Here is a 20,989-nt window from a genome sequence, read left to right as displayed (position 1 = left end):
GGAAGTTGAAAGTTGATATCCCAAGTTGAGCCTAGAGCATGAAGAAAAACTTTATCGATGTATATTCTGAAAACATTGAAAATATCTCTAATTTATTCCCAGATCTGTGCTCCACGTTCAAGAAAGCTCTATGACTCTGTGTATGAGTATTTTCTACACATTAAGGATAATCATTTTAAAATAAAGTATATAGTTTTATTAAATACACACATAACTTACATAAACAAACTCTATCTTATCACAGTAACATTGAATTATAAATTTTAAAAAAATAGTATATAAACACACATCACTTTAACCAGAAGAAAATCCTCCATGATTAAAATACGGAGAGTACTGCAACGTTCCATAAGCATGGCCGACATTATGATGATGTGGCTGCATACTATACCCAAACGGAACAACTCGTCCATATCCTATGATTGGAGCAAACCCTCCGTAAGGATTGCACAGACTATACGCTGGCACAGGAACTGGAACTGCAAAGTGGTTTGGATGGTGGTAGCCAGTCTGTGCATGAGGGTGGTAGTAGCCATGCGCCCCTGTTCCCACCTTTGGATGGTAGTAACCTTTTGGATAGCCATAGCCTGTTATGTAAAGGTCTTCACCATAACCTGTTGGAAAGAAAGAGACAACGGCATGTGAATGTGGCACGGAAATTCTATTGTCATGAAATGTGCAGTCTGCGGTACAAAATAAGACGGACATAAGACAGCAGTTGCACACGTTTTTCATCTTTCGAAGCTTTCGTTATTTTTTTTTTTTTACTTAGATTTATCCCTATGAAACAAAATATTTGTATTTTAAAAAAATCCCTTATATTCGATACTCTTTCCCGCCAAAAACTTCCAATTCTCCAACACTCTTACCTTTTACTGGAAAATAATTTATCCAAAAATGAGTTGTACACCAATAGAATAATCTTATTGAGCTCAACAAACTTATATATACCAGAGTAAAAACCTCATCGAGAGTTTCGAAAAAATCAAGAAAAACGATTTTTCCTGAGATGAATGTTTCTTTTCTTAAACCTGTTTTCTCTTATTAGTTTTTGAAAAATAAAGATAACTTTTGGGGGATTCTGTAAGTTAAATTTAATGACAAACTCCCAGTTAAATGCATTATTTGATGATAATTTTAACAAATTTTAAAAGAATTCATTTGATTGAGTTAGATACATTTCGATCTATACTCGTGGACTTTCTTCAGATTAATAAAATTCTTGGTTTATTGTGTGCAAACAGTAGAGTTGAAGTATATCATTATAAATTTTATTAAATATAAAACGAGGTTATAATACCTTTTGGCACGCGGTGATGTTGATCGTCTCCAGACTCTAAAGTTTTATTTTTTAATTGATAGTATGTTGTGAAGATATCATCAAAAGGTTTAAAAGCCTTGCTGAAATCGTAACCATGTTTGTCTCCATAATCTGATCCATTTTTGGGGTCTGCTTTTCCATTCTCTTCTTCCTCTGCTTGTGTGCCTGTCCGCGGCTGTGGATTGTCAACCGTCTCAATGTCAATGTCCAAGTCTTCAGGGGATCCTTTGCTTCCTTTGCCATTCCTTTTAACAATTTCTTCTGTAAAATAAAATATGAAATAAAGGTATTTTCTTAAATTAACATGAGGAGAAATTCACAGCACATGAAGGGCGGTAAGATAGAAAGTTATGCCATGATATTTTGTCGCTATAGACACGAACAGGTGTAGGAATAGAATATCTAATAGAATTGCTACAACGTATTCAAGTACAAGAGTATATTATTTAAAGAATATTCAGAGAATAGAAGTAGAAACCTTCTATGTCTATAAATAAGTGGGACAGTAGTAAACTAAAGAAAAGTATATTACTATCCCATTTATTCGTTCTGATATGCCTACTAGCGACAGTGGACTATTTCTTTTTTCTTTTCCTTATGTGATCGCCATACAGAAGTTAGCTGTCGTTGTTAATATTTGGTCTAGGAATTAATTCGTGCGGTTGGTACCCACACATTGAAGCTGTAGTACAAACACAAAATACATAAATACCTTAAGAAAAATATTGTCCATCGCTAGCCACCACTTTCGCCCATCTGTCAGGCAATGTACGGATTCCGTGGCGAAAGAAGTCCTCATCCTTGGAAGCGATCCAGTCACAGACCCATGTTTCGATATCTTCTGAAGAAGTAAACCGCTGTCCAATCAAATCGTTGTTCATGCAATCGAACAAGTAGTAGTCCGAAGGAGCAACGTCTGGTGAATACGGCGGGTGGGGTAAAACTTCCCATCCGACATTTTCTAAATATGTTTTGACCGGTTTTGCGACATGTGGGCGAGCGTTATCATGTTGAACAATAAGTTTATCATGTCTGTTCTCCCATTCTGGTCGTGTTCTGGCCAGAGCTTGCTTCAAACGCATTAATTGTCGTCGATAACGTTCTCCATTCATAGTTTCACCCGGTTGCAGCAGCTCATAGTACACCACACCTTTCATATCCCACCATATGCACAGCATAACCTTTGCACAGTGAATATCTCGTTTTGGTTGTGATGGACCTGGTTCACCTGGTTTCACCCAGGCCTTTTTTCGTTTAGGGTTCTCGTAATGGATCCACTTCTCATCACCCGTAATAATTCGATGCAGAAACCCCTTTCTGCTCTGTCGTTGAAGCAGCAATTCGCAAATGGTTTTTCGTCTTTCAACGTCTCTGTCTTTCAATTCATGTGGAACCCAATGTGACATCTTTTGAATCATTCCCATGGCTTTCAAGCGTTTGGAGACTGTTGTTTGATCAACGCCTAATGCTGCTGCAAGTTGTTCCTGCGTTTGACACGAATCCTGCTCGAGCAATGCTGTCAATTCTTCGTCTTGAAATATTTTGGCTGTCCAGCTCGCTCTTGGTCTGCCAAGCCGAAATCACCACTTCTAAACCGTGCAAACCACTTCTGACACGTTCGCTCAGCTAGAGCATGGTCACCATACACTTCCACCAAAATACGATGACTTTCAGTCGCACTTTTCTGCATGTTAAAGTAATGCAGCAGGACACCCCACAAAAACACTTTATCAGGCACAAATTGCGCCATGTTCACTTAACTACAAACTGGTGTTGTTGACGTTTTAATCCACTGCCCGATACTACGAACGATACGCGATGACAGGGGTTTGCAACACATGTGTGGATACACGGAACTGTGGGACGCTCCGTTCGTTGCGCCATCTCTTGTCCACCCGCACGAATTAATTCCTAGACCAAATACTAAATAGCAGCACAGATAATTCCAGATGTCAACATATAGTATATATAAACAGTGGTATCCAGAACCCAAGCATACAACAGAATCATCCTACAAATGGATCAAATGTAAATGATCCATGTCAGTGGTTCTCAATGTATGATTGAGGTCAAAAGCAAGAAAAGTAGCGCAAGTTACTGACAGTAATAACCTGTAAATTTGTGCAAATAGAAATTCTTTACTACTACGTATTATTAATATTTTTATTGCTGTATCTCAGTGTAAACCAGTTTCAACTTAATAATCTGACGGCCATCTTTGGCAAGTGTAGATTATTGGAAGAGTTATTCTTCTCCAAAGAACTTTGAAGGATATAGAGTGCCTTACTTAGGTAATGAAAAGGGCGGACATAATATTTTCTAAATAATTCTTGGTAAGCGATTAAAAGAGAAGGTGATGAAAGTAGAATTCGTTGATGACAGAGTTATGATGTTCAGACTGAAAAAAGAAGAAGAAAAGTAGGCATCAAGGAAAAAAGAAGAATCTAGTGGTGATATAGATATACGCACTCTGCACTTCGCATACAAGTGAAGCAGTAGAGAAAAATTATGATAAAATAGAGGAAATTCTAGACATGCAGAAGAAGGGTGCATATGTAATTGTAATGGGGGATTTTATTGCAGTTGTGAAAGTAAAAGAGGAAGGTGGTATCTTAGACAAATATAGTTTAGGGGAAGAGGGGATGCACGATTTCTGAAGACAGAATTCACAAATAATTGGGAACACTTGATTCAATTAGCACAGGAGAAGATATACATGGAAATCCTCAAAAGACGGCCGAAAATATCAAATGGACTATGTTATGATTCAGAATAAGTATAGGAATAGTTTGAAGAACGCGAACATCCTTCGCGGAAGGGACATTTCCTCCGATCATAACCTGTGGTGGCTGAAGTGGTAGCAGAAAAAGTAGCCAGAAGATAAGTAGGCAACAAGAACTTGACTACTGAAGTGTTGGAAAACGAGGAAATAAGAAATCTTTCTGTTGAAAAATTCGAAGAGATGGTCACAAATGAGGAAAGAATAGGTTTAGGTAGTAACAGACAATTTGACCATTTTAAAGTTTGCATACGACAAGCTGCAGAAGAAGTAATAGGTTTCTGTGAACATAAAATGGTTTTAAAAAACATGGGTTACAAAACATGTTGCAGAAAACGAGATAAAGAAGTGCATGGAGACAAGTCTATATAGAAGAGGGTAGAGAGATGTACAAAAAGTTAAACAACGAGTTTGAAGGAAAACAGATAGAACAAGGAAAGAATTTTACAAAAGAAAATGTAATTACGTATAAGAATTAGAAAGAGTTGGAAAATATGAAGAAATGTGCAAGAAAGCGAAATCTATGGAACTGAGGAGAAAACAATTTGTATTACGACTGCAGTATAAAATAAGATGGTAAGGTAATCAGCGAGAGTAGTGAAGTCTTAGAAAGATGAAAAGAATATGTTAAGTACTTGTATGAGAGTAGGGATAGACTGTATGACCTAGCCGCTAAAATAGAAAATGAAGTACTCGAGAATGATAAAGGGTTTAGTATTCTTCGGAATGAATTTGAAAAAGCTATAGCTGAGATTAGGAATGAAAAGTAACCGGGATAGATAATATGCCAATCAAATTCATTAAGAACATGGGAGACAAGGGCAAGAAGGAGTTGTCTCAGTTCTACAATGAAATATATAAATCAAGAAAGTGACCAAAATATCCTAAGAATGATTATGATACCAGTGGCTAGGAAAACAAACCTAGAGAGAGATGAGAACTATAGAACTATTAGTCTCATATCACATGCAACAACAAAATATGCTTCGAAACAGACGGTTGTGTGGAAGAACAGATGAAAAAACGGAAGAATAGTTCGGGTTTATAAAAAGTAAGAACACAAAGAGGTGTATGTTGTACTGATTGATCTAGAAAAGGATTTCACCGTGTGAACTGAGAATTGTTGTTGTGAGTCCTAAAGAAGGTTGAGTTGGAATGAAGAGACCAAAGATTCATAAAAAAAAAACATATTTAAACCAACAAGTAAGTATTAGAATATGAGAAAAAATGACAGAGGAGAGTAAAATTGGAAACGATGTACGAGGCTGGTCTTGTCTCTAGTCAACATTATTTGATATCTATCTAGAAGATATTGTGGAAAAGAGCCTACGTAATGAAGATGGTATTTTGGAAGGAAATTGAATGGTTAGGTGTATTCGGTTTGCAGATGAATCTGAAAAGAAAATGAATAAGATGTTAGAAAATTTGAGGAAGGTTTGAAGAATATGGGATGAAAATAAATATTAGGAAAATCAAAAGCCAGCAGTGATCAAAACGAAGCAGTCGGTATCAAATGTAGAAGTAAGGGGCTGGAGGAGAAAATAGTACAGGTGGTTAGTTTCGATACCAAGGTATGAAACAAGAACGTGAAATAACAGCAATGATAGGAATGGCGAAAGAAGCCTTTAAGAGAAAGAAATGTCTATTTTGTGGGATCTTGAATAAAGAGTAGAGAAAAAGACTAGTAAATTGTTTCGTGTGGAGTAACGCACGTATGGGGCAAAAACAGTGACATTAAGTAAAAGTAATGAAAAACGACTGGAAGCCTTCGAAATATGGGCATGCACAAGAAGGGAAGGAATTAGCTGGGTCAAACAGAAGACTAATGAAAAGGTGTTAGAAATGATAGGGAGAAAAGAACAGTTTTAGATAAAATTAAGAAGAGAAAGAAAAGCTGATGATGACATTGACTAGGAAGGAACTGTATCAGTAAGAACGTACTAGAGGATATAGCAAAAAAAAAAGAGAGGGAAGGGACGAAGGAGGTTACAGTTGATGGACGATATCAAAACAGAAAATTCGTACGTGAGGACGAGGAGGTTAGCTAAGACCATGAAGCATAGAAGCTACTCAGTTGCTGTAGCAAAACGGCTATGATGATGATTTACAACATTAAATACCTATGAGTCCTATATTCAGTTCAGGACTTGCTATCTTGATTGGGCCCCATCCTCCAGGCACGTAGCCAGGATTTCGTGAAGGGGGGTCCGTTACATGAAATACTGTGGTCATCACACTAGGGGCTAGATCATTCTAAACTATTTTACTGCAACATATATTGGTTCGTTTAGCCAGGATTTCGTAACGGGGGCGGGGGAGACATGAAATTCTGAAGGCCCAAAAGCTCGATCAATCTAAACTACTTTACTATTAACAAATATTGGTTAGTTAGGACAATAAAATGAGGATATGTTGGTAAGTATTTTAATAAAGTATGAAGAAATCTCGAGTTAAATAATAATAATAATAATAATAATAATAATAATAATAATAATAATAATAATAATAATAATAATAATAATAATAATAATAATAATAAAACGTGTTGAAAAAGAGTTTATAATATTTACGTCCTTCCTCTCTTTATTCAAATATAACAATTTTCCTTTCATTATGGCCTCAACTATTATAAGAAGTACGTACTCAATAATGTAAAATATTTTACAATATCTGCGTTCCTTTCTCTGTTGAATCAACTGTTAACAACATTTTTCCACATAAATTTTTGTTTTACTATTCCGTCAACTACTGTCTGTTCCAAATGACAGATTAAAGGAGCAGTAGAAAATTGTTTTTGAAATATGTTTGATACTACAAGGATGCGATGACGAAAAATTATGATAAAAAATGTCCACGCTGTTACAAATCAAGTAGTATCAAATTTCAACCACCTCCGGTTTTGGTAGTATTCGCAATAGTCATGTTACGTTGTCTTCAGACTGATTCGTTTGCAAGAAAACTTCTAGCTATCTGTTACCGTTTTCGTTCTATAGCGATAAATGTTAAAACTGAAAATGGCTAATTTGAACAACTTCCAGTCTGAGTAGAGGGTAAAAAAAGTAGAAGATGGAACCTATTCTCAGGACGATGAATCGAGTGCAGAAAGCCGATCTTGATATGTTTTACCGTTTTTGCTCTGTGGAAATCAGTATTGACAAAGGAATTAATTAAATTTGAACCACTTCTAGTGTTGATATAGTGTTTCGGATAGTCATGATACATTGCGTTGGGACACTAAATTGTTTGCAAATAAACAGCTTCTCGCTATCTGTTACCATTTCCGTTTTATGGCGATAAATATCGAAACCGGAAATTACTAATTTGAAGCACTTCCTGTTTGAATAGATGGTTAACGAAAGAAATGGAACATATCCTTGGAACGCTGAATCATTTCAAAGAATCGTATCTCGATGCCTCTTACCGTTTTTGCTTTGATACTTGTCGACAAATGAGCCGATAAAGGCGTTCTATAATACTTCCGACACTTATGCATAGCATAGTTTGAGAGTATAAAATGAATGAAACGATCTTTGTTCGGTAACTTCTATTATACCACTGGATAAATATTGATGATCTTGGACAAATTAGTGACCCTGACCTAATTTAAATTTTTAGCATATTTTCGGCCAAGAGGGCTGGAGGCGTGAAGGGGTAACATTTAAAAATATTTGGACGGCTAATTCCTCCTACAGACGTGTTCAAATTATTAGACTCACGCTCGAAAAATGCAAAGTTGATGTTGCAATCCTAATTTCGGAGTTCTAGAACATGTAACTTAATGGTTGAATAACCAATAGAGGGTCCTTAATTTGTTTACTTTACAGTTGAAGTGGTGATATAATCGTCGAACAGCAAATGGCATTAGTGGGAGGAGAAAGTTCTGAAAGTGGAGTTTCATTTGTAGACAGCTATTGTGGTTTTCATCAACAAGTTACAGTCTGAAGTGTTGTGGTTGCAGTAGTAACCAGATACGACATTCAAAGCGTTCGACAGTTCGAATGAGATAGTTTAAAGTGATCGTGACACGTTTATTTGTGTATTAATATTTTATTCAGTGTAGTCCTGTAGTCGCGGCGTAATAGGAAAAGCCAGAGACCTTCCTACACGTAAAGTGGAAGTTATAAAAAACGTCTGACGGAAGAAAGATATACACAAGAAATTGCTAGTAATTGCTCACAACAAAATCTGTGAGTAGAAACTGTTGCAATGAGCAAGAAGCAAATATATCAGCAAAATAGGGTTGAGAAGTGTGGGCGAAAACCAAAGCTATCGCTAAGAGGTATCAGAAAACTAAAAAGATTGGCTCTGGGAAACAGAAACACAACTTCTAGAGACTTAAGCATTAAAATGGCTGAGTATGATGCAGATATTTCAACTGAAAGTGTTCGAAGGATTCTTTATATTGAGGGAATAAAAGCATATGATACATGCCAAGAAAGAAAGCAAAAATTACTCCAATCATGACAAAGAAGCGTCTCGAATGGGCACGAGACCTAGAACATTGGACTGCTGATGATTAGAGAGTAGTTTCATTTAGTGATGAATCATGTGTCTTCGTGTCTGATGAATGTTCACAATATGTGTGACGTCGACCTGAGGAATTCAAGTTGGAATGTCTCCAACAAACCATGAAGCATCCTACTTCAGTCGCGGTCTGTGGTGTGATGTCTGTCTTCGGGCCTGACTAGTGTGATGGGCAGTGGGAATATTCCCGGTGAGAAGGGAATTTAAAAAATGGGAATATTCCCGGGATTTCTCCCTGGCCTATAAATTCCCGGAAAGGAATTTATTTCCATTTCTTTACTTAATCTTCCAAATTATAAGAACCATATGACTAATTACTTTATTTTAATATATTATGATTTACTTCTAGGTTTTAAAGAATTTGGAGGTTAAAAAATTTAAAATTATTTGACGGTACTTTATATAACTAATAACATGATTTTTTGAGTTCCATTTCAATTTGCACTAAAAAGTAAGGTAATTGTTTAGTATTGGAGGGCCAAAATAGCAAAACGTAGTATGATGTACGGAAGAAATGAGTTGATAGTGATGTTCAAGTAGTCAAGAAAGTAACGAACACATTTTTTTTTAGAGCAGTAGGGGATTTATACAAAACGGAAAGGTAAGTGGAAGTGATGTATGTGAGAAAAGAAAGTGAATTGTTGGTAACGAATGTAGAAAACAACGTGCCATGCGGGGCTCTAACCTGCCTTCATTCGCTAACGCTTGCTCTGCAATGCTGACTGAATTTAATGTTTGTAACGTAATTTAACGTATGAAACCATAAAACAACCGCATCGGAATAGAATATCGCAAAAAAGTAGGTGCAAAAGCTGGCCCCCAATGCTAAAGAACAGCCAAAATTAGCAAAGTAATAATTGCAAATGATGAAAGGAACCATTTTGTAAAGTAATTTAGAATTATGTAGAAATAGAGATGAAGTACTATTAATAAACCCTGAACCACCATTAGTAATAGACGTCGGTCTGTCTCCTCTCTCTGACTCGAATTTCTGAAGAGGTACTCGGACTTCTTTTACATGTGAATTAACGTATCGAATTTCGAGAAATAGGTAGAATGAAAGGTCGTGTATGGCAATGTTACGTGCTAAAATATAAAGATAAGTAAATATCTTGCAAATTTTATGAACATAAATATGTATGCGCAAATGTCTATAAATTGGTGAGATATGTATCTTCCCAGACAGCAATTTAAACTTGCTGCAAGTTGCCACAAACTTGCTGTTGCAAGGTAAATTAGCTTGCCGCAAGCTATATTATGCAAGCCAATTAGCTTGCTTTAAGCTTGTGGCAAGCTAGTTAGTTACATCTGGGCAAGGCTTGGGGCAAGCTTGTCTTCACAAGTTAAACACAAGTCAAATTATCTCAAACGCAAGCCAAGTATAAGCGTATTCTCATCAATGGCAAGCTTTATTAAGCTTATTGCAAGCGAAACACACGCCAAAGAAGTTATATGGAATCTTGCACTAAGCGAATTTAGATAAAACAGTATGAAATCAGTATAATTTAAACGATTGACTATTTCTATGCTACAATATGTTGTCCCTCACCTCCCCAATTATTGAAGCATATGCACAACCATGAAAACACCCAAGTCTCCCATACGCTTCTGCAAAACATCAAAATAAGCAAAATTATTACGGTTTAGTTGTGACACGCAACGGTAACGGTAACGGTAACGGTAACGGTAATTTTGTGGTTATGTATAGAGTATCGGGCCAGAGCCCCTGACTCCATGAGTAATATGTTAGAAAGAATATATCAAGATGTGCTGGTGGTTTGTTGGATGTTACTATTGTTTTGGTATGTATGGGAGACTACATCTGCAACTGTCGCAGAGTAGCTGATTATGAATTCTTTACCAGTCCTGGAGAGATTTTAAATGCGTGGTGTTCGATGGACGTTCCGCAGTGCGCATTCGGTACCGATATTAGCTATAGCTGGATTTATATGTCTGGGTAAAGTACGCCAGAACTTATTGTGGAGATGCCGTAGTACGTCTCTGACAGTGGGTAGCTCTAAGTCTTCCAGGATCTGGCTGTTTCGTGTATATTTGTCGTGACCAGTGATTATACGACCAGCTCGAGTTTGCACACTTTCGAGAGTTTGTACGTGACTATGTGAAGCATGTTGCCAGGCAGGGCATGCATAAGAGATGGTAGACAGGATTATCATTTTGAAGATGTGAGCTCGGACCTCATGAGAAAGGGAGCTACAGCGCAAGATGGGGTACAACGCTGAGATTTTTCGTAATGCTCTCTGTTTTATGTCTCTGATGTGTGCGGCAAACGTTAGACCACGATCTAAAGTTACACCCAAATATTTTGCGTGCGTAGCATGAGGAATGCGTGTGTTCTCATAGGTTAGATTTCGATGGACGCGGATGCGTCTCCGACTATGGATGACAGCACAGCTTTTGTCTGCATTTATTTTGATTCTCCAACGTCTTGCCCATTCTTGAAAACCTATGAGTTGGCGTTGCATGTATATGTAACACTGTGCAAGTGAGCTACTGGTCGTGAAAAAGGCAGTATCGTCGGCGTATGTTGCAACAAAGCAATGGGGTAAGGTCGGGATATCTGCTGTGTACAGATTATATAAAAGCGGTGAAAGTACAGCGCCTTGTGGAACACCTGCTTTAATAGGTCTAGACGTGGATTTAACTCCGTCAACAGACACATGGAATTTTCTGCCAATGAGGTAGGAACGCAGTAAATGCAGAAGACGATCTGAAAAACCTTGCGTGTATAGTTTATATAAAAGTCCAGCTAACCATACTTTATCAAAGGCTTTTGAGACATCCAGATAGACCCCAAGGGTGTGTTGTTTTCTGTTGAAAGCCACTGTTAAATGATCCACTACTCGCACGAGTTGTGTAGTAGTGCTATGTTGTGCACGAAACCCGAACTGATGAAATGGTAGAAGGTCTCTAGTAGCTACATGCTGTTTCAGCCTCCAGAGAAACACACGTTCAAAGAGTTTACTTAGGTGTGACAGAAGACTTATTGGCCTATAGTTTTCCGGGAGAAGTGGATTCTTCCCGGGCTTGGGGATGGTGATAATACGAGCTTCCTTCCAGGTCTTCGGGAAATAGCATAAGTGAAAGATGGCATTAAATAAATAGGTTAGGAAGACCAGTAGTTTTCTGGTTGGATGTTTTAGGATATCAGATCGAATTCTGTCGGGTCCGGATGCTGTCTTCGCCGGCAGACATTTGATATGTCTTTCTATTTCTCGAGGTGTAACTAAGATGATGTCATGTATAGGGTTTTGTGTAGTTAGGCTATGTAGTGTGGTTCGGATGTGCTGTTTGAGATAGGGATCAAGACGTGATCTGTTAGGCTGGAACTGTTCTTCCAGGGAGTCAGCGAAAATATCCGCTTGTGACTGTGGGTCTTGAGTCAGTCCTTGTTGGCCTTGAATAACTCTAGCTCTGGAAGCATTTGTAGCACGCTGAAAGGATTTAGAGAATGTCCATATTTTTCTATCATTTGGTGTGATATTTCGAAAGGTATCTTCCCAGTACTGTTGATTTTGTCGCTGTGTGAGCATCTTGAGTTTCGCACGCAGTTTATTCCATAATGTTTTGTATGCTGGATGTAGTGTATGCTGCCATCGGCGTCTAGCCCAACGTTTTAAATGGAGATAGATCTGCAGATGTAGACTGTCACATTGTCCCGTGTGTGTTGGAGAGATTTTGGTAGTGGAGCTCGCTGCCTCTGCTGTTCGAAGTGCTAATGTGATGTGAGAAACCGCTTGGTCGATGTCCTCAATGGTAGCTGGCCGATCTCGGAGATCTATCATAGTATTTAGTTTTTGTTTAAAGATATCCCAATCAGTTTCTATTTGCTTAAAAATAGGGGCAGAATGGGCAATGCTGCGGTGTGATACGTGAAAAATGACTGGATCATGGTCAGAGTCTAAATCTGAGATGACATAAGGATGGACAGTAAAGGATACGTCTTTACAAAGAGCGACGTCAAGCACATCGGGTTGTTCGCCGAACTTTGGATAATGAGTTGGGTCTGGCGGAGCACTGATGTTGAAGTTGGACGTGAGGAGGTATTGGTGTAAATCGTCTCCAGCGTCGTTAGGTTTAATTGAGTTCCATTCTCCATGTTTAGCATTAAGATCTCCAGCTAAAATGACCTTTGGCCCTAAGTTTGCGATGACATCGAAGTCTGTGGGCTCTAGTTGTGTGGCCGGGGACCTGTACCCGGTAACCAATATTAATGGAACGCCTGGAGTTATTAGCTCAACAGCAAGTGCCTCCAAAGTAAGTAGGGGTGGTATTGTAACCAACCTGACTGGGAAAGCCTTTTTGATTATAAGTAGTAATCCTCCTTTCTGTCTGCCGACTCTATCCTGCCGATATACCATATAATTGGGTAGTCGCCAAGTAGTGATCCGAGCTGTAAAGTGTGTTTCTTGTACAAACATAACATCAACTCTATGGTGTGTAAGAAATCTAATTAGCATTTGTTTCTGCCCCTCGAGACCATCTGCATTCCATGTAGCAAGGATAAGTGTATGATGTAGGACGCTGGAGTTAGAAACAGCCATCGTCAACCATTTCTGCTATTGTTTCTATTACTGCTGCAGCCTTGGAAGCTGAATCTGCTGCTTGACGGAAACGGGTAATACCACGTTTAATATGCGTTATGATTTTGTGGAAATGTAACCCCTTGAGGAATGAAAGAATAGACTTTAGGTCCAGGTCTTCTTTGGGGCTCTCCTGTTTTTCGGCAGATGCTGGTTGGATGTGGGAAGCAGGAGGGGCTTCAGCGTCTTCATTGTCCGTAGCCATAGGTTGGACATTAATAATAGTGGGATCGGGAATTGTCTCTGCTGCTGATTTGTTGACAGTTTTCTCCGCTTTATCTTGAAGTTTTCTTGGTTGCTGTGCCGGCAATTTAAGAGCCTCAGAATAGGATTTGAATACGGGACATCCACGGTAATTTGCCGGGTGATCTCCCTTACAATTTGCGCAAGTGGCGGGTGTGGAGGAGTCAGATTTACTGCAGGACTGGGTAAAATGAAATTGCCCACATTTGAGACAGCGCGGATGCGCTTGGCAGCTGTCCTGTGAATGCCCCAAGCGTTGGCATCTGTAACACTGTAGCACCGAGGGAGGCTTATATGGTTCGATTTGGACCTTGTAATGAAGTAGGTTGTTGATAGCATAGATCTCTTTAATAGCTGCACTTCGTTCCAGAGCAATCAAAAACAGTGGCATTAGTATTTTCTTGTTATCTGTCTTACTTTTGCGAGACATTTGATGAACGCTTGTTGGTTTGTAGCCCAGTCGGATAAATTCATCCTTCAGATCGTCTAAGTCAGTGTCAATAGGCAGCTTTCGCACAACCACCTTAATAGGCCTTTCGTTTTTTGCTACCCCTGTGGCATACTCAGTTGTCGTTTGATCGCAGTAAGCCTTGATAGAATTGTAGTCATCTTTGTTTGCCGCTTGAATCCGAATGCGCTCCTTAGTTGGCTGAGCTAGAGGGGGCTCCTTCAATGCTCGGGACAAGGTCTTAATAAATGTATAGGTGTTGTTAATTCCGTAGATGAAAATCGGAGGAGGCTTGAAACTGTGTGGCTGACTTGTCGTTGCAGTTTTAGTGCTAGTACTTGCATTATCTGATTGTGCTGGGGCCAAAACCTCGAACTTATTACTGAGTGGAAGAGGTGGATATTCGGAGACACTATTAGTGAGGTGTTCTGTCTTGGTGTTTGCTAAAGACGACCTTCGTCGCTTCAGCGTTCCTACTACCGTGAAGTCCATGTCTTCAGGCTTACTCGAAGCGGATGGTTGTGAAGCGCTGGGCTGCTTAAGTGCAGTGGATTTTAATTTCGCTGGGGCGGCTGCTTGTTTCTTTTTGCCTAAAGGCACTAGAAAATCTTCCGGTTTGTACGTTGGTTTTGTTATTTTGCCCCTGAGACCTGGAATCCGGGATGATTGGACTTTTTTATCTGATTTTGCTGCTGGCTTCTGAGAAGCCATCTTTATTACTAAGGTGGGAGATGGCGCCAGCTTACCACAAAAGGGGTAGTGACGGCCCCTGTGTATATTCTGGTGTTAGAGCAAAGCTCTAAGTTTAGAGTTTATTAAGGTGCTCTTTCCTCCAGAGAGGGAGCACGAAAGTAATCGTTCACCGGTATAAGTGCCAAAGTCGTCAACTATTTTTTTTTCCTTCAGGTACCTCTACCTCCGAAGAGGAGAGTATCAAAATAAATCGTAAGCCTAGAGAATAGCAAGGTTGTCAACAGTTAAGACCAAATCAAAATGTCAACCTACGTGGAGGTATGAAAATACAATTCGACGGTTGTTTCCTAAACCCCAAAGAGGCAAGTATTCCAACCGTATGTACGAAGATCGCGAATAAAATAACAATTGGGGATGGACACACTAAGTGACTTGGTTATTTTTCTTCGCCAGCTACGAATACCCTATTTTTTTACCTGGTTAGAGATTCCCGGTGGCCAGTTCCACGCAACGCGCCGTTGCTTCTTACAAATATGTAAAATGTTGCTATATTAGCGGCGAGTACTTGAAATTTCTACCTTTTTATATAAAAACGCAGAAAAATGTTTATACTTTAAACACAGCGTTCAGATAAAGTTTATAGTAAAGTGTAAGTTAAACTTGAAGTTTATATTAAAATATCTGCAACAGTTCTGTATTCTTTCGCGAAATAAGTAGGCTCAAATCTGCTGCCATCTATGCTCACATTTATGCTTTATACGTAAATACTACAATTCGTTATGCCTCATAGTTACCGAAATATGAGGAAATAAAGAGCGATATTATAGGTACGTGGGACTAGAGTACTAGAGTACTAGACGGAACAATTAAAAAAAATAATTAAGTGAATGCTAACAAGACACTAACAACGCGAACACTACCTTATCGCCGAAAGTAAGGAGGTCAGCGTCACGTGGATTTTGAGAACAACTGAAAATCGAACGCGCGCTGGCTTTTTACTTCAATCTAAAGAAAAGCGTCTCGCAAGCGAAGCGTGGGTTGCCCGCACTACGGCTTGCGCTAAGCAGAAATAAGCTTTTGTGTATAAGCCAAAGCGAAATAAAATCAAATAAAAGCGATAGGCAAGCTTGCGGCAAGCAAACATGCTGTCTGGGTTCTAGCATTTACCCAATCTAATTGGTTTATGACATTTATAAATTTAATGTGTTCATAATATCAGTAATAGAGTCAAGTTGAGCAAATCCACTTAATAAATTTAAACTGTTAATATATAATTTACTATATACGGTAAATTTTTCACACATATTTAATTGATAGAACATATTGTAAATAAATATACATTTATGCGTACTCTCTAAATATAATATAAAGTGTTAATAAAGTAACATAGTACCGTTCAGAATATACATTTTAAACAATCCTCTGTGGACAACAGTAATAATATGCTGTGATATAAAAATTAATTCGAATTTGAAATCATAACATAGTAATAGAATGAAATTTTCTTTCTGATTGAACATAAATTCCCGGATAAATTCCCATTTTGGGAATCTTCCCGGGGAATCTTCCCGAAAAATATCTTCCCGGGAATTTACCCATCACGAGGCCTGACAGACTAAACAGTAGAGAGCTTCATGAAGAAAAAGCTAAAGAAGAAGCACATTTATTCACAACCAAACATCAATTGATCGAGGAGATCAACAATTTGTGGTATCATGGTGCTGAATTGAAAGTAAACTGTGCTAAACTCGTGCATAGCATGCCACAAAGGATAAAATACTTAATAAAGAATAAGGGATTCCATGCGAAATAGTAATCTTTGTGTTAGAGATCATTTTCTTATAAATATTCCAATACATTTTTTGTTTCCAATTTGTATATACACACTGTACAGTAATTATATTTGAATGCCACGTACGCATTTGTTTTATTGATATTGAAAAGCATGTGCTACACCCACTAGAAATTAGGACAGAGTTACAAAGCAATAATTTGGACTAAGTTCGAACGTATTTTCTCACATAATGCTATAAGAACAAAAAATATTCAGAAATTGAATCTTGAGTCTAATAATTTGAACACGTCTGAAGTCCGATATACCGATTTTGATGATTCTTAATATATGAGTGGACCCTGGTTTAAGTTTTTAGCACATTTTTGGGGAGTGACATGTAAAAATAATCAAAGACGACCAATATTGAGATGAATAGTGGCATTTGGGATGCCGTTTAAATCTAAATTCACTCCCGACATGGGGGAGAGTGGTGGTATGTAGGTGACGGAAAAATAATCGTACACGACCGATATCAGTATCCAATCCATAGTTTTCTAAGTCGTTGGAATGAATAGTGACACGTACGATACCGTTTAAGTTATAATCCACATCCAATCGCTTGGAAATGGGGAGTTGGTGAGAAGGAGCAACATTTAAAAATAATCGAAAACGTTTTCAGAGACGCTGAGATAAAGTGACACTCCTTATACATTTTAAGTCTAAATTCGTACCTTATGCATGTTCTAAGGAGAAAAGGGTTCAAATACCGGTACTCTCGGTAAACGTGTTTCACGCACGTGAAGAGCGGGTATTTTATCTAATTTTATACTGTGTGTCTTAGTGATTGCCTAAATCCTATCTGGTAGGCAAAAAAGTACGATAAACCAAGAAAAAGATGATGATGATGATGATTATTATTATTATTATTATTATTATTATTATTATTATTATTATTATTATTATTATTATTATTATTATTATTGCAAGGGGCAAGGAAAGTATAAAATTTTGATTGTATCTTGTTCTTTGGTCAGGAACATTTTATTCTGAACTTAAAATGAAATCAAGTTGCCAAATTATAGTGATTTTTTAAACTCGGTAGTAAGACTTCATTATTCACATAATTCCTTTTACTAATGTTATATCATGTCAAATTGTTTGAAATAAGAAAGTGCCTTAGTAGCGTCTTTAACTTTGTTAATTTTTAATTTTAATTGCATCAATAAATGTTAATATTTTAGTTTATTCATAAATAATATGAAATTTTAGTTTATTCACAAATAATATGAAGTTTTACTTTATCCATAAGTTTTAAATGTAACTTGTTTAACGAAATTTTTACAGTTTTAAAAATTATTGCAAACACTTTTTTTATTTTCATTGAGTTTAACGTCCCACTATTATCCAGAGAGACTAAGATTTTTTCCCATGATTTTTTCTTCGGAACACCGTTATTAAATGTCTTTTTCGTGTTATAGTGGGAAAAGAAGGGTGGAGCGCATTGTTATTTCTTGATTAAAATAAATACTTTGTAAAAAGTCCAAAATTTCTCACATAATAAAACCTGTGAAAAAAGTATTTCTTCCAACAAAAAGTCCTTTTTGGAGCCCTAGCATCATTAACCAGAAGAAAATGTTGTAGCTGATACAACTAAACATTATTCGGCGTAAGCTCTAAACTGCGATAAACAAAGCCACGTGAAACTAAATCTCGCTGATTTGCTGTTGTCCTACCGACGCTTGTACTCCTCCGCAAAATAGTTCATGTGATTGCATGATTACTTTTACTATGAAGCTTCATATAAAACTGCTATATTATTATAAATGACAAAAATATAATACGGATTATCTAATAATACTGCAATCGAGTGTGGCTAATGAAACAATAGAAATAAACACTAAGCATGCGCAGTAATTCTGGCCCCAACTCAACTGTGGACGGGTGTTCTGCTTTTAAAGTCTGAAAGATGGCTGGCATGAATCCCGGTTCCGCGAGTGTTGTGGTGAAACTCCAACAAGGCAAACCTTTACTCACTAAGCAACAATTATTTACGAGCGAAATTCAAATACTTTTTTTTTAATCTTTCGAGTTTCTTTTCTTTCTTTTCTGCTGCTGCTGTAAGTATCTGAACAACACGAGACAGTATTGTCTAAATGCACGTGTATAATTTGCTCCTCCCCGTGGGGAGTGGGAGTGATACATCACTAGCCAATCGTATTTGTGACAAGCGGAAGGATTTAAATATTTTGTTTATCGGAGTTTAGAGCTTACGCCGAATAATGTATAGAGATTTTGTGGACACTGGGTATTTGTTAATTTGGAGTAAAAAAAAAAAGCATACGCTTTATAACAGCGAAATACTATATTTATTGTTTTCTAAGATTTTCTCTTTTCTCATTTTATATTTCAGTTCCATCTATTCGATAATCTATCATACTTGAATTCTGCTAAGCGCTGTTACTAGTATACCTGCGTTATTAAATAAGTATTTTCTGTGTTATTACTAGGTCCTGAAAAGACGATGATATCTGAAAATAATTTGCTATGAAATTCGTACCATTTTCCTTCCTTAACAATAACTATAATACACTAGCAGCGTTCACCCCGCTTCGCTGCGGTCACCCCGGAACGCAATAAACTTTGTTACTTAGATAATTTTTACTTTTTCGCTTTCAAGTGATATGATAAAAACCATAGTAGATTGCAGTAAATGTTAACATTATATCGCCTGTCATTTATGTTAACCCGCCGAGTGACACGGTCATGCGGGTTGCATATAAATACGTTTATTTTTACCTATGATGAACTAACAAAGGATTTGTACGTTATGGACACTTGAATGGTCAATTATCTCAAGACACTGGTAATTGAAAATTAAAGTGATATGATAAAAACCATCTAGGGTCCAAATCCTAATAACCCCCCAAAAATGAAAGAAATTGGTTCAGCCGTATTAGCGTGATGATGTAACAAAGGATTTGTGCGTTCTCTTTTATATATAAGACTAGCATATATTACCCGCTTCGCTGGGTTGAAATGAAAATTTAAATGCACAACTCCATATCTCATGTGTTTAATACCCGTGAAATATGCTTGCAGTAAATGTTAACATTATATCGCCTGTCATTTATGTTAACCCGCCGAGTGACACGGTCATGCGGGTTGCATATACATACGTTTATTTTTATACCTATGATGAACTAATAACAAAGGATTTGTACGTATGGACACTTGAATGGTCAATTATCTCAAGACACTGGTAATTAAAAATTAAAGTGATATGATAAAAACCATCTAGGGTCCAAATCCTAATAACCCCCCAAAAATGAAAGAAATTGGTTCAGCCGTATTAGCGTGATGAGCTAACAAAGGATTTGTGCGTTCTCTTTTATAATATAGATAAAGGGAAACCTTAAAATTTGAAGAACAGCTAGCTGTCTAGGGGTAGAAAGTAATATGAAAAAAGCAGTGCTGAATTTTGAGGGAATTCACAATAAATAAATAAATAAATTTTTGTAACTACAAACTAGAAGATAAAAGCTACAGGGGGATGTATACAAGAACTAATACCTTTGGTAAGCCTTTTTCCCTAAGCTTGCAGCAATGAAATTTAAGAACCATATTCAGAAACAATTTTATGTGTGATTAGCGTCGTATTAAGGATTTGGGTTACGTATGATTATAATTAACGTATCCATAGGAAACTTTGTGATATTATTTACGACTTGTATCAGAAGATGCAAGCTGGGACTTTTACTCAGGGTTGTCCAATTAAGTTATGAGGGAAAAGTTAAGAGTGAAACCTGTTTAATATTTTCTCGTAACTTTTCCTGCCAATGTGTTTGAACAGCCCTGTGGAAAAGTCGTTTTTTGTCTGTGGACAGTGGCATATTTACGATTTTGTTTTGAGGGCTATGCACAACACGGGGAAGTAGAGGCAATTGCCCACCTGAGTTTGAGAATTAAATAAATTTTAATCGATTGTCTACTAATATACAAGGAAAAAAAACATGAAATTCGTATGTCGATGGAGGATCTTACCACCCCTTAGGCAAATCTGAAATGACGCTCCTCCAAACACACGTTGAATTTATAATCTCATTTCAATTTAACAGATTTCAGTTTAGAAAAAGTGGAAATATTCAGTTTTATCTTTATACATTTATACCTGAAAGAAAGTGTTCAGACAAGTTGAAGCTGAAATATACCGATTGCAGTTTTAATGCGAGAGTAGTAGACTGGTGAATCTTATGTGATAAGATACACACCAAAATTTTAGCAGTGAAACTAACCTTTTATTCAGTTCGTAGAAGAAAAAGGAAGCATCCTCTTGGTCTAACTAATTTCCCGGACTACTTATTAACCCTCTTGATCTTCTTTAATTCAAACATTTACTTTACTTTGTAATTAAACGATGTAAATATTCCTCTGCTTTAATAACTAAAGTCCATTTATGTTGATATCCGTGTAGATTGGTGTGAACACCAGTTTTGCTTATCAGCTTCTCTTAGCTTTGGTAGTACTGACAACAGCCGACTCGAATCACAACTAAGAACGGTCGAAAGTATGATAGGAGAAACGAAAGAAAGTAACAACTAAGAAATAA

At 37.3% G+C, this 20,989-nt stretch overlaps 1 protein-coding gene across 1 annotated transcript in view; it reads right to left on the bottom strand.

The window, feature by feature from the left end:
• Nucleotides 1-239: 239 nt before the first annotated feature.
• The window catches only part of LOC145662144 (uncharacterized), a 43,990-nt gene continuing 23,240 nt past the window's right edge, over nt 240-20,989 (bottom strand). The window contains exons 3-4 of the mRNA XM_081727477.1: nt 1,301-1,582; nt 240-614 (exon numbers count right to left, since the gene is read on the bottom strand). Coding sequence (XP_081583603.1) covers nt 295-614; nt 1,301-1,582 — 602 coding nt within the window. The 3' untranslated portion in view covers nt 240-294. The remainder of the gene's footprint in view (nt 615-1,300; nt 1,583-20,989) is intronic.

This window comes from Thermobia domestica, chromosome 10, assembly GCF_964235325.1.
Source record: "Thermobia domestica chromosome 10, izTheDome1.hap1.1, whole genome shotgun sequence".
NCBI classification, from domain to species: Eukaryota; Metazoa; Arthropoda; class Insecta; order Zygentoma; family Lepismatidae; genus Thermobia; species Thermobia domestica.
Note: the sequence above shows the minus strand (reverse complement) of the source record. Positions and strands in the feature narration are given on the sequence as shown.